Source organism: Octopus bimaculoides, chromosome 20 (assembly GCF_046866305.1).
Source record: "Octopus bimaculoides isolate indiv1 chromosome 20, ASM4686630v1, whole genome shotgun sequence".
Taxonomy (NCBI): domain Eukaryota; kingdom Metazoa; phylum Mollusca; class Cephalopoda; order Octopoda; family Octopodidae; genus Octopus; species Octopus bimaculoides.
Genome location: NC_142947.1, coordinates 25,445,866 through 25,461,243, shown reverse-complemented (window position 1 = coordinate 25,461,243; position 15,378 = coordinate 25,445,866). Strand labels below are relative to the sequence as shown.

The window sequence follows — 15,378 nt, the reverse complement described above, 5'->3', positions numbered from 1 at the left end:
AACTCTTTTATCTATTTAAATTAGTTGCTATAAAAAAATTAATTGTTTATTATTAGTTAATTTAAACAAATATTTTTTTCCAATTAAAAACAATTAATTTATTTTATTACTCCTGGATCACCTATAAGGGATTTCAGTGTGTAGTGGTATTAAACTAGCTTTAATTTGGAAGTTAATATATGCCCTCATTTAGTATTGAAAACTACTATTTCTGTGGTGAGGAGCTCTGGGTGCTATTTGTGGGGATGGTGCAAAGGGTCTCGAATGCTATTTATATTTAACGAAGGTAAACTTACCCTTGTGTAGGCAGGCTATGCTTTGATATATATATATATATATATATATATATATATATATATATATATATATATATATATATATATGTATGTATGTGCGTGTGTGTGTGTGTGTGTGTGTGTGTGTGTGTGTGTGTGTGTTTATACAACCTTTCCATTAAAAGAAAGTTGTGGAGTTGGCGCTAAGCACCTGGTGAACTGACTCTGCTTCAGGAAGTAATCGCAAGTTGACTTATTTTACGTGTCCTATCGGTAGTCTATGGAACCCACATGACAGTTGCAACGTCTCTCGAATTCTGTGTCTGGTCATCTATTGGCGCATACTACTGATCACGTATGATCAAACAACCGATTCTGTATATCGCCTTCGTTGTGTCAGTAGTTAATGTACATTCATATGCTCAATTACGCGTAACTATACATACATACATACATGCATACATACATACACTGAAGCCTCTACATGTACACATCAAGATATATGTGCATTAACGCACAGCAGTGATATTTACATGCCTATTGTTTTTCAGTGTACGTAGCACTTATATACATACAGTACATGCATACAAGTATACATAAATAGCAGCCATACACCATTAGTTATCTTTACCTATAGCACACATCAGAACCAAAATCTAGTTTATATCTCAACACGTCTTCCAAAAATACACATGAATAGAAATATGTATGTATGTGTGAAGGTTTGTGTAAATGCAGTATTCCTTATTTTACTTTTTATCTTATACGAACACTACTACTTATGTACTTACTAACTTCGGCAAATACCTACTAATACACACAGATACTCTTCTTCCCAACACACACATAAACGCCATACGTGCGCACGCAAGCACTCACGCATATACTCACATATTAAAGAATTAACATTTTCTTCATTTTGCATTTTCCAGTCTCTATGAACATTTTCCGCTCCGTCGTCCTGCAAGCAACGACACAGAGTTTATTCGAAATGGAAGTGACTTGTCGGTAGAACTAGGAGCTGGAAGAAGTGCCATTGAACAAGGAGGATTTCAGATGCTAGCTCTTGTTATTACCCTGGCTATTGCTGTCGTTGGGGGAGCTCTAACAGGTAACAATTACTTTCCAGAAATCAAGCCATCAGCTCAGTTCTGTAGTTATTACATCAATGAGATATATGCTGTAGCACAGGCTTCGTGGTGATGGCTAAAACAAATTAAACAGCTTAAAAATCTCTCAGTTAATAGCAATATTAATTTCAATTCATCACACTCAGTCAGAGGATAACACTGTGCAACACGAGTTTTGTCTTTGAGTAGCAACTGTTATTTCCTATTTCCTTACACATAAAAAGTATGAAAAATGGCAAATATTTCTTTTAAACTTTGCTTTTGTTACGTTTATTCAAACCTCACCCAAAGAATCCCTCTCAACACATGGTTATGCTGCTCTCCCACTACTGCTTATGATCAGAGATGCACCTATTGTCAGCCACTAAGGCACATACTGTAATGGTCAAGGTCAAGCAACTGACAAGCAAATCTTTGGTATTGAGCAGATTATTTGCTATAACGATATTTATGCTTCAGCAATTCAGTACTGAATTTATCTGAAATGTGATGGAAAATAAGTCAGCATCAAACATTAATGTCTAGGTCCCAAAAGCAAAGTTTGAAGGGAATAGTAGTCATTTGCTTTGATTTCTATATAGAAGCAAATAAGATATACAACTTATTGATCAAAGGCAAAAAATAAAATAAAATAAAATAAAAATGTTGTTACACAGTATAATAATTGCAAAAAGAATTACTTCAAGTCACAAAACAGTATCAGCATTCGCTGCTGGCATTCAATTCCGTTTTAATGTTTATGCTCACGCACTCTTACGCCAGGTCTGCCTGAAGATTATGTCAAGGATAGAAGTATATGTTGAATATTCATCCATTTACACTGTAATTCAAATGAATAGGTTTCGCTGTTTAAGTGACTGGAACACTTGACGACATGAGATCCATTTACCATTCATTCATTCATTCATTCATTCATTCATTCATTCGTCGTCGTCGTCGTCGTCATCATCATCATTGTTGTCATCATCGTCATCGTCGTAATCATCGTCGTCGTCGTTGTCATCATCATTGTCATTGGCATTGTCATCATCATCATCATCATCATCATCATCATCATCAGGTTCAACAGGATGGTTTCTAGAACTGAATGCCCTTCCTTATGTCAGCCATTTTAAATAATATATTAGTTGCTATTCTTATGGCCCTTACACTTGTGAAATCACCATGTAACTAGCAAGACAAGAACCCTTGACAAGGTGGGAGAACAGTATTGAAGGACGTGGAATTGCACCAGCTTTTGAAGGGTTAAAGTATAAAGCAAGAACAGGAAAAAGTGTCTGGTTATATAGCTATTCCTGCTGAAAAGGAAGAAAGGATGAAGGAGATGTCAGGGTGTCCCCTCAAGATATAAGAAGGTGGATATTAGAAAGAATAAGGACACAGAAACTAGGTTGGCTTGATGAATAGTTTTGTGAAAGCAATAATATTTTAGTGAAGATAGACGAAAACTAAGGAATTGGTATATTTCAGTTTCCGTCTACTAAACCCACGCACAATGCTTTGGTTGGCACGAAGCAACAGCAGAAGATAGCTGCATAAGGTCCCTCGCTGTGTGACTGACCCCAGAACCATTTGATTGGGATGCAAAGTTCTTACCACCCAGCCATATCTATCTATCTATCTATCTATCTATCTATCTATCTATCTATCTATCTATCTATCTATTTGTCCTGCGATAACATCACTTATGGACTTGCTGAGAGCGCGGAGTTGCACCCAGTCACGTCAGCTATATATTGTAACACAGCTTTAATGTGTTAAGTTGATCATATTGACACCACTACATTTTTGTCTCTGGTATGTTTTGTGTGTATCTCTACATACATATAAATAATCAAGCCTCTAAATTTAGGGACAGAAAGTGGCACCGTTTAAAGAAAATACACTTTCAAAGCGTAAACAAAAGCACCTATGATTACATTAGTTGCTAAGAGTCTCACCATCTCCCCTCTCACATATACTAGTAGATTTACGAGTTGAGAAATATATACGTACATATACAAACGCACGCATGTGTCTTTGAGTGTGTGCGTGTATATAGACCTATATTTTTCTACTTGTAAATCTAATTGCCTTTTGGAATACACTTTTTATATACTTCCTCACTGGAAAACCTTTCCTTGTATATTGCACAAATGTAATTCTTCCTTCCAAAATAAATCGAAGCTCCGATAAAGATATAGGATGTAATTCAGACACTCAACTAAGAATCCACGGCATCTTATAGCAGAAACAGCTATTAGCTAATGAAGTTCATAACATAACAATCGTTTCTCCTGTGTCATCTATTTTTCTTACACACACACACACATATATATGTGACATACCTTTGAGTCAGTACGTATAGGTTAAAGTGGTTAGGAGCGCAGACGATTAGGCAATGCAGGACAAGGACATTTAATTTCTTTTAATCCAATCTAAGACTTAGTTATATAACGAATGGTAAAAATAGTTCAAACTGATAAAGATAGTCTCTGACAGCTGTTTCTAGGATGTCTCACATACTGGAGCATCGTATCGAGCGATGACTCTCTAAGTTAAGTATTCCCCCATCAGTGAATAAATGTTCCTCATCAATGGTATTTGTTGTGGTTCGTTAAGTCCAGGAGGGAAGGAGTACCCAATTAAATCCAGTTGGATCGGGTCTTCTTTAAGTAAATCCCTGATCAGAAAGAATGGTTAAGTAGTACAATATGATGAATAAAAGGAAATAATTTTTATCCCTATTGAAGGAAAATGAAAATGAATGCTAGCAGATTTAAAGAGGTGCATGGAATAAAAATGGGGCACTGCGTAACAATTCTTTCCTTCTGCTCGCGAGGCCTTTCTATTTAATCGTTGTTCCTGATCATGGATTTACCTAAAGACGACCCAATCCAATTTCTCTCTATCTCTCTCTCTCTCTCTCTCTCTCTCTCTCTCTCTAAATATATATATATATATATATATATATATATATATATATATATACATGCAGAGATAGATAGATAGATAGATAGATAGATAGATAGATAGATAGATAGATAGAAAGATAGATAGATAGACAGGCAGACAGGCAGGCAGACAGACAGACAGACAGACAGACAGATAGACAGACAGACAGATAGATCGATCGATCGATAGATAGATAGATAGACAGATAGATAAATCTCTGTGTATACCTATGTATATTACATGCAAAATATAGAGTGAAACGTGTTCTTTGTTTTCTGTTTTTGACAGGTGCCATCTTGAAATTTGTGCCTGTTCTGGATCAACCACATAAAGATAACATATTTGACGACAAGAAATACTGGCACATACCTGTAGACGAGGAATCCATGCAGAATGGAAACACTGATAATGCTACGTTTATCCAAGTTTCAGCATAACATGCTGTCATGGAACGAATTGGATTACATGGCTATTTACAAGGAAAATCGTTTGCTCGGCCTATTGGCACATAAATAGGATACAATATTGTACACACATGCACATACACATATGTGTGTGAGTGTATGTGCAAGTGCATGTATATACGTATGTACATTGTGCATATGTGCATATTTATCTATACATACATAAATACATACACACATAGACACGCTCACACATATATTAAATGCAATACAACGAAAATAAGGATGAAAACATTCAATCTTTAGCTGGCTCCACTGTTTAATACCCAATTTTGTAGAGAAAATCCTTACAATTCACATGGGTATATATTAAATTTATAAAAATGAATAGAAAATGGAGATATACAATTGTCAATTTAAAAATTAAAATTTATTAACACAATATATTATTATAATAATATAATATAATAAATAATTAATATTAAATACAGATTACATACAAATGTTCCGATTCTTACACAAAATAAAATTAGAAAAATCCGTTGTTTTTGAGTAAGAATCTCTTCGGATGTATGAATCCTCTTATATCAAAAATTACACTGAAGAGATTCTTACCCATAAACAATGGATTTTTAAATTAATCTATTAAGGGTAAGAATCGAAACAATTGTATGTAATTTGTATTTAATATTTATCATTTATTATATCGTATTATAAGAATATAATATAATATAATATTATCTTAATAAATTTTAATTTTTGAATTGACGCGTGTATATCTCTATTTTCTATTCATTTATATATATTATTTATTTATTTATTTAAAGGACACAATACATGTCTTTAAGTGCTACTAATAGTTTCATATGTTGAGAAATATCTCAGACATATTCAACATATTCATCATGCACATGTATAAGCCTAATGAAGAACTCATATGCATAAAAGTCTTGTCTCCCTCCTGTGATATCTAAAAACCTGATAGTTAATATTCGTAACAGTATGCTTAACCACTATTCCTCTAATAAATTTTCGAGAAAGCAGCCTCCTACTATATCGATGGCCTAGCCAATATTGGCTTCAAAGATAAATTGATATATAATACCTCTAATAATAATAATAATAATAATAATAATAATAATAATGATAATAATAGATCTAGTAGCATCAAAGACAAAATAATAGATTTCTCCTCTAATATTAATCAGAATAACAATAAGAGACCAAAAATTGGCCAAGGAAAATTGTTTAATAGGCGTTATGTGAAATTATCATACAGCTTGTTGCCTCGATAGGAAGAGTATCATGACACGTGGTCAATACCAAGAGCCTAGATTCAGCTGTAACAGTCGCGACCCAGGATCCGGTCCACTTGACCAACGATGTATGATTAAATCTATCATATATGAGGCAGAAGTTACTGCAACCCTAAACAATAATACAACAGTTAAGAAGGCCTATATTGGAGTATGTGAAGAGGAATTTAGAAATCGCTATACCAAACACATAGCCTCCTTCCGACATAAAGACAAAAACAAAGCTAATAATTTGGCTAACGAGACACCACATATGATTATGTGGAAAATAATTGAGAAATCCATGCCTTATGTCAATGGATCGAATAAATGTAGGCTTTGTTTAAGTGAAAGAGCGCAGATCTTGTTCAGATCTAAGATCCCTAACTTTTTACTGAACTCCAGGTCTGAAATTTTCAGCGGTTGCAAGCATATGTCTAAAGATATTTTGAAGAAGTGGAAAATCCGGCCTATTCCTGATTAAGTTGTTGATATCTTTCCAGCCTTAGAATTTAAGGTCTAAGGAGAATAACTCTTTTACTATTATTACTTTTTACTTTTTACATTTAAATTTTTGCTTTCGTTTTCCGTTTTTTCAACCATCCGCACTTTCTATATGCCGCGTTTCCAGTTTTTTTTCGCGTTTTTTCTCTTATTCGATACGTTCTTTTTAGTTCGTTATGTGTGGTTTGTATTTGATGAATATGTTTGAGATATTTCTCAACATATGAAATTATTAGCAGCACTTAAAGACATGTATTGTGTCCTTTAAATAAATAATATTTATCTCTCACCACATGGAGTACTTTTTTTACGAATTTTCTATCACAGAAAAATACAGTATATATATATGTATATATATATATATATATATATATATATATATATATATATATATATATATATATATATATACACATGAATGCATACGCATATATTTATGCATATTTGCATGTGTATGTCAATATATGATTATGAAAATATATTGTGTGTGTGTCTCTCTCTCTTTATCTCTCTCTCTATACATATATATATATAAATACATACATATATATATATATATATATATATATATATATATATATATATGCATTTATATATATACATTTATATATATACATTTATATATATATATATATATATATATTATATATATATATATATATATATATATATATATATATATATATATATATATATATATATATATATACATATATATATATATATATATATATATATATATATATCAGAGCACGCACATAAAATGTGCAACAAGGTGGAAAAAAGAGTACTCAAATACCAGAGGTAGAGTAAACAAAACTGTCCGATGAACGGGAACGTGAAACTCAGAGTAACAGTCTTTTGTTATATTTCTACTGCGTTTAAATAAAGTATATATATATATATATATATATATATATATATATATATATATATATATATATATATATATATATATATATAAACATACATATATATATATATATATATATATAACCACTGGCCTTAAGTGAATTGCAAATTAACTGGTCTCAGAAATATGTGTTCAGTTACGGGTCACAAATCAGATATAAATTTGAGATATGAGATATGTAGGGCCTACATGTTAGACCAATCCGAATCTTTATTTATGTAAATGAAGATTAAATCTGCATGTAGATTTCGTCCTTCTAGATATATAGTAAGTTATTTCATATTTGGAGTTTTACATAAGAAGAATAGGCAAATGGGATATTATACTAACATTTACCACGTAAATTCTAGCAGGTCCTATGTACGTGGTGCTTACTCAATTAAAAATCCTTTCGATGGAAATATTTGAATGTCTTTGTGTAGAGGGCAACTTCCTGCTTCCTATTTAGTAATTGGTGTTTAGAAGTTAAAATATGGAATAGTTCTTCCAGGCATAAGTAGACCCGCTTATCATTTCGCATGCTATATCAAAGTCAGTGTTTCTATCCTTCAAGGACAAAATAAGCCTACCTAAGCTCCTGCCATGCATTTTCTCTCTATGCTAATATGAAGCTAAATGTGTTGCTATTATCGCCTTGAATGTCGTCGAGCGTGCCCCAGTATAAAAGTGGAAAAATCCCCCTGGTGTAATCCTACAACCGTACGCTTTATTTTTCTCAGGCAACGTATTTTGAGAGGCCAAATTTTTCTTGCCACAGCAACAAAGTTTTTTTTTATCGATACTAGTTTTACTTGTATTAATGGGACCAGAAGTTGATACCTTCTCTATTTCTCTATCTACAGATCTACGTGTGTTTATATTTCGGCTATACTCTCAAGCGTTCTTGTTATTCTGTCTACCGTTTATGGTTCAGCTAAGTCAGGTATTATATCGGTTGCCTCCCTTCCACTTCCCGCCTCCATTATCGTGTACGTTTCCGTATCATTATTTGGAAGTGCTGCGTTCAAAAACTCCCCAGGTTGACTATTTACCTTCTCAACACGATGTACATAGTTGTTATCATTAAGTATATTACTTTTATAGCTATTCTTATTATCCATTTTAATGAGGAATTCAGGTATTCTCCTAATGTTATGAACCGATGTAATTTGGGCTCAGTTTTTGGTTGTGGATAATGCTAATCTAATGGTGTACCGGTAAAAGATTGTATTGTATCTGCTCGATTAAGGAAAATAACTATCTAGAGCGGCGAAAAATTTTACAGGAATGTCAGCATCTATTTGCCTACTAAATACTGCATTATTCCACAGTGTAGTCGTCGGATTATTTGTTCCTTTGTGTGGGTCGTTTGTATTATTGAAAGTTGGTCTATTTTTATGAAAACAATCCGTTTTGTTAAGGGGTTTGTCTTATAAGTTGTTATAATACTTTTTCATATTATTAATATCCTGTATATTCCTTTCCGTAAAGGAGTTGTTCCTATTTTTGATACCTATCCCAGTGTTGCTTAGGTTACTGGTTTTGCTAGGGGGTTTAATTGCACTGTCTCCATCTCGTTTGTCTGTATTATTTTTGCTTGTTACCACCTATTTGAAGATAAGCCTCTTAACAAAACGGATTGTTTTCACGAAAATTGACCAACTTCCAATAATACTATCGTCTCACACAAAAGAACAAACAAATGGAGGACTGCACTGAGGTATAATGTAATATTCGGCAGGCAAGTAGATACTAACATTCCTGCAAAAGTTTTTGTCGCCATAGATAGGCAATTTCCAAAATTAAATAAACACAAAATAATCTTTAAATAGTACACGATTAGATAAGCTTTCTCCACTAGTAAATACTGAGCTCAAATTATAACGGCGCATAACATTAGGAGAATATCTGAATTCAGTAACATAGGAGACCTCAGTAACCATGTACATCGAGCTGAAAACGCAAATAGTCAGCCTGGAGATTTTTTGAACACAACATTAACAAACAATGATACAGAAACGCACACGATAATGGAGGCGAGAAGTGAAAGGGAGGCAACCGATACAATACCTAACTTAGCTGAACCAGAAATCATAAACGGCAGACAATAACAAGAACACTTGAGAGTATAACCGAAATGTAAACACTCGTAGATCTGGAGACAGAGAAATAACGAAGGCATCTAATTCTGGTCCTATTAGTACATGTAGAACTAGTATCGATAAAAATCTTTGTAGCTGTGGCAAGAAAAATGTGCCCTCTTAACGTACATTGTCTGAGAAAAAATAGTGTACGGTTGTAGGATTACATCAGGTAGAATTTCGCACTTTTTATTGGGGCACACTCGACGAAAATGCATAGCAGGAGCTTAAGTGCTTTTTTTTTTTTTTGGTCTCTGAAGGATAAAAACACTGACACTAATATAGCAAGCGAAATAGTAGACCTAACGTAATCGGATGAAAAAATAACAATTTATGCCTGGAAGAACCATTCCATATTTTAACTTCTAAACACCAGTTACTAAATAGGAAGCAGGAACTAGCTCTAAGAACAAAAATTTACAGAAAAGCATTCAAATATTTGCATAGAAAAGATTTTTAATTCAGTAAGCTCCACGCACATAGGACCTACTAGAATTTACGTGGTAAATGTCAGTGTAATATCTAATTTGCCTATATCCTAGTATTAATCAGTATTCTTCTTATGTAAAACTCCAAATATGAAATAATTATATATCTCGGAGGACGAAATCTACATGCAGATTTAATCTTGAGTTACATAGATAACGATTCAGATTGGCCTTACAAGTAGATTCAACATATATCTAAAAATTATATCTGATATGGAGATCCATAATTATACTCATATGTCTCTGAAACCCGTTAATTTGTAATTCACTTAAGGCCAGTGGTTGAACTATACCCTGACCTAATTTAGGATCTAATATTCATGATTCGAAATTCAAACTCTTAGTTATAATAGGGTTAACTTGTAAAGCGTTTTTATAGCGATATATGTAGTTTTCAAATATGCTCTCCCATTCATTGCACTCAAAAGCTTTAGTCCCCAACCACAAATAACGCTTGCTAAACCAACATACCCTTTAGTTTGTTAAACCACGACACTGACTAATGCTTGTATAAAGCTGCATAGACACTTAATAGAACTGGGTGCAAATGCAGTTGCGAGATATCTATGCAGCAGAAACGTACCTTGGACAGATTTAAATTAATCATCCTGTACAATTGACTGTCGAAAAAAAAAATGTGGTGATGTATTAATCACCGTATTCATTGTAATTGCATTAGATATACACTTTCAGAACTATTTCAAATCTAATGAAGCGATTCCAGGATTTACCCATCGGATAAAATACATGGGGACTGGTTACTTAAAATAATTCTTAACGTTCCTTGCCACTCAATGTGGTTAGCCATACTTGACTCGTGAATGGTACCCGCCTAGTTGTGTGTATATATATATATATATATATATATATATATACACACAACCAGCAAAATGTCATAAAAGAGTTAGAACCAGCGGAGAGCTACAAATACCTAGGGGTAATTGAAGGGGACAATATCAAGCACTCAGTGATGAGGGAAAGGATCAGAAGAGAATGTTATCGCAGGGTGAGAGCAATACTGAAGACAGAGCTGAACGCGAGAAACAGGATCGAAGCGATCAATGCTCTAGCCATACCTGTCGTGACTTACAGTTTCAACATCGTTAACTGGTCAATTACTGAAATATGTATATATATATATATATATATATATATATATATATATATATATATATACATACATACACACGTATGTGAATGGAAGGGTGCGTCTATTTATGCATGTATCAATGTTTTTACTGTCTCCAAAAGCAACAGTTAAACATATTGTTACTATTAATATGATTATTGTTACCTAACATGTGCCAGTCGTGAAAAGTTGTAATTATCATCCGTAATCCCTTCCTTTCATTTGTTTGGCAGTGCATCTACTTTAGAAGCCATCATTATTTTTTTGTGCCAATAATAAACATAGATTTATTATTATTATTATTATTATTATTATTATTATTATTATTATTATTATTATTATTATTATTATTATTATTATTATTTTATGTTTGACTTTTGTTTTGCATTTGTACAAGTTGGATCCAAGTCTCACCCAGAGACCTCAAGAGACAACAAGTTAGAAGTTCATGTAGGTGTTATGCCTAGGGTACCATATATTTGGATTTGTACAGTTTTGCTCAAGTGAATGTTTAAGAAACCATAAGAAAATTATGTTTGCTTTAAAATTTGAGATCACATAGACAGTATTTTATGTAGGATATGGGCAGTTCCCATGAACACTATCTTTTGAACTTCAGCCATTTTGGGGTTTCCTGGAATCTGATCTAGGTAGTAATCAGCCCGTTTCGCTGTCATTCCCAGGGCACCTATAACAATAGGTATTGTTTTCGTCTTCAGATTCCACATTTTGCTAATTTCTATTTCAAGATCTTTATATTTGCTCAGTTTTTGGTAGGTCTTGACAGATACGTTTATATCGATTGGGACAGTCATATCAATGAGGAGGCATGATTTTTGTCTGAAGTCTTTCAGTATGATGTCTGGCCTATTTGCGTCTATCTGTCTGTCAGTTTGAATAGTGAAGTTCCAGAGGAGTGCAATGTGATCATTTTCAAGTAGTGGGGGTGGTTTGTGTTCCCACCAGTTTTTATCATGGAGCAAGTCCAGGTTTTTGCATATTACCCAGTGAATATATTGTGCAGCTCTATCATGCCTGTTGAGATACTCTGTAGGCGCAAGCAGACTGCACATGGAGACAACATGATCGATGGTCTCATTTTGTTGTTGGCATATACGACATAATGGGGAGCTGCCGTTCTTTAATATGTTGGCCTGGTAGTTCTTTGTAGGTAGGCATTGATGTTGGGCTGCTATGATAAACCCCTCTGTTTCTGATTTCAAGCCAGAGGCCATTAACCATTGGTGGGTAAGGGCTATGTCAATATCTGCATTATTCGCTCTCTTTGGGTATTTGCCATTGAGAGGTTTTCCATGCCATTTTTCAGTCATAATAGCTAAGGCAGCAATTTTAGCACGGGTTTTCAAGTGCTTAGCTTTTTCTGCAGGTGTTTCTAGTTCGTCTAATTCTTGAATTTGTTGCAATTGGAATTCACTTAGATAGTCCTTTGCCTGTTTTGTTACTGAGTAAGATGCTTTAAGACAAGTTTTAGCATCCAATCCTCAGAGTTTTTCAGATAGGTGTCTAGGCCAATTGTGGCTACCTTCATTGATAATGCCAGCTGTAGAAGTCCTCGGCCTCCTTCTTTTCTTGGCAGATAAAGACGTTCTATATCTGCCTTAGGGTGGTGCATTCTATGCATTGTCAACTGTTTTCGTATTTTTCTGTCAACATTACATATTTCAGTAATTGACCAGTTAACGATGTTGAAACTGTAAGTCACGACAGGTATGGCTAGAGCATTGATCGCTTCGATCCTGTTTCTCGCGTTCAGCTCTGTCTTCAGTATTGCTCTCACCCTGCGATAACATTCTCTTCTGATCCTTTCCCTCATCACTGAGTGCTTGATATTGTCCCCTTCAATTACCCCTAGGTATTTGTAGCTCTCCGCTGGTTCTAACTCTTTTATGACATTTTGCTGGTAAAGGTTCACATTAGATGTATTTGTCATTTTTCCTTTGATAAAGGTAGCTTTTGCACATTTATCAAGGCCAAATTGCATCCTGATGTCATCACTGAATTGTTTAACAATCGCTAGTAGGCCTTTGAGTTGTTGGTCATTTTTTGCAAAGAGCTTTAAATCATCCATGTAAATGAGATGATTTATATTTTTATCAAATATTTTATAACCATACTGTACATCATTGAGCAATTTTGAGAGCGGTATTAGGGCTAGACAGAAGAGGAGTGGTGATAGTGAGTCACCCTGGAAAATGCCACATGAAATTCTTACATCTCCAGCATTTAGAGATTCATTGTCATTGTTCAACATCAGTGTGGTTCTCCATGATCTCATACTTACAGATAAAAAGTTTCGCAGAGTAGGAGCTATTTTATACATTTCCAGACATTTCCTAATCCAGCTATGTGGTAGGCTATCAAAGGCCTTTTTATAGTCTATCCAGGCTATTGACAAGTTTTTGTGTCGCTTGTGACAATCTTCTAAGATCATCTTATTGATGAGTAGCTAATCTTTACAACCATAAGATCCACGTTTACATCCCTTTTGCTCATTAGGGAATATGCTACTTTGTATTAAAAAACTATAGGTGTACTCGGTTAGGACAGATGTTAGCGTCTTGTACATTGTTGTTAAGCAGGTTATGGGGCGATAATTTTTTGGTTCGTTTGTTTCCTCATTTTTTGGAAGCAGGAATGTTAAACCATTAACTAGCCAAGAGGGCATCAAACTAGGATTTTGCAAAACATCGTTGTAAAGTTTTGTTAGCAGTTCATGGCTTTCTGGGAAGGCATTCAACCAGAAGTTAGGAATTTTATCCTTTCCTGGAGACTTATTATTATTAGTATTATTATTATTATTATTATTATTATTATTATTATTATTATTATTATTATTATTATTATTATTATTATTATTATCATCATTATTATTATTATTATTATTTTGTACTCCAGAAAAAATGTTTAGCGGTATTTCATCCGTCTTTACGTTCTGAGTCCACATTCCGCTGAGTTCGACTTTGCCTTTCATTCTCTCGAGATCGATAAATTGAGCACCAGTGAAACACTGGGGTTGATGCAATTGACGATCCCCTCAACCAAAATTTCAGGCCTTGTGCCTTTAGTAGAAAGGATTATCATTATTATTAAGGTAGCGAGCTGGCAGAATTATTAGCGCACCGGGTAAAATGCTTAGCGGCTTGTCATCCGTTTTTACGTCCTGAGTCCAACTGATGTGGATGTCAGCTTTACCTTTAATCCCTTCGGGGTCGATAAAATAAATACCAGTCACGCACTGGAGTCAATGTAAGTGACTTATCCCCTCTCCTAAAATTTCAGGTTGTGCCATGATTTGAAAGTCTGATTATCATCTTCATCCTTATTATCATAACTATTATTATTATTGTTATTATTGTTATTGTTATTATTATTATTATTATTATTATTATTGTTATTGTTATTATTATTATTATTATGAAGGCGGCGAGTTAGCAGAATCATTAGCATGGCGGGCAAAATGCTTAGCGGCATTTAGTTCGTCTGTACGTCCTGAGTTGAAATTCGGCCGAGGTCGACTCTGCTTTTCATACTTTCGGGGTCGATAAATTAAGTACCAGTTATGTACTGGGATTGATCTAATCGACTGCCCCTGCCCCAAAATTTCAGACCTTGTGCCTATAATAGAATGGATTATTATTGTTATTATTATTATTATTATTATTATTATTATTATTATTATTATTATTATTATTATTATTGTTAAGGCGGTGAGCTGGAAGAATCGTTAGCACGCCGGGCAAAATGCTTAGCAGCATTTCGTCATTCTTTGTGTTCCGAGTTTAAATTCCGCCGCAGTCAACTTTGCCTTTCATCTTTCCGAAGTCGATAAATTAAGTACCAGTGAAATACTAGCATTGATGTCATCGACTAGTCCCCTCCCTCAAAATGTCAGGCTTTGTGCCTATAGTAGAAATTATTATTATTATCATCATCATCATCATCATCATTATTATTATTATTATTATTATTATTATTATTATTATTATTATTATTATTATTATTATTGTTATTGTTATTGTTATTGTTTTGTCATGCTCGTGTTCATCATCATCAACATTAGTATTTGTATAGGACGTCAAGCTGGCAGAATCGTTAGTGTGCTAGGCAAAATGCTTAGCAGAATTTCGACTGTTTTTACGTTCTGAGTTCGAATTCCGCGGAGGTG

General features: G+C 33.9%; 1 protein-coding gene across 1 annotated transcript in view; it reads left to right on the top strand.

Moving 5' to 3' along the window:
• Positions 1-6,831, top strand: part of LOC106868467 (ammonium transporter Rh type B) — a 64,956-nt gene extending 58,125 nt beyond the window's left edge. The window contains exons 9-10 of the mRNA XM_089338244.1: positions 1,208-1,386; positions 4,628-6,831. Of these exons, the coding sequence (XP_089194370.1) occupies positions 1,208-1,386; positions 4,628-4,776 (328 nt within the window). The 3' untranslated portion in view covers positions 4,777-6,831. The remainder of the gene's footprint in view (positions 1-1,207; positions 1,387-4,627) is intronic.
• The last annotated feature ends 8,547 nt before the right edge of the window (positions 6,832-15,378 follow it).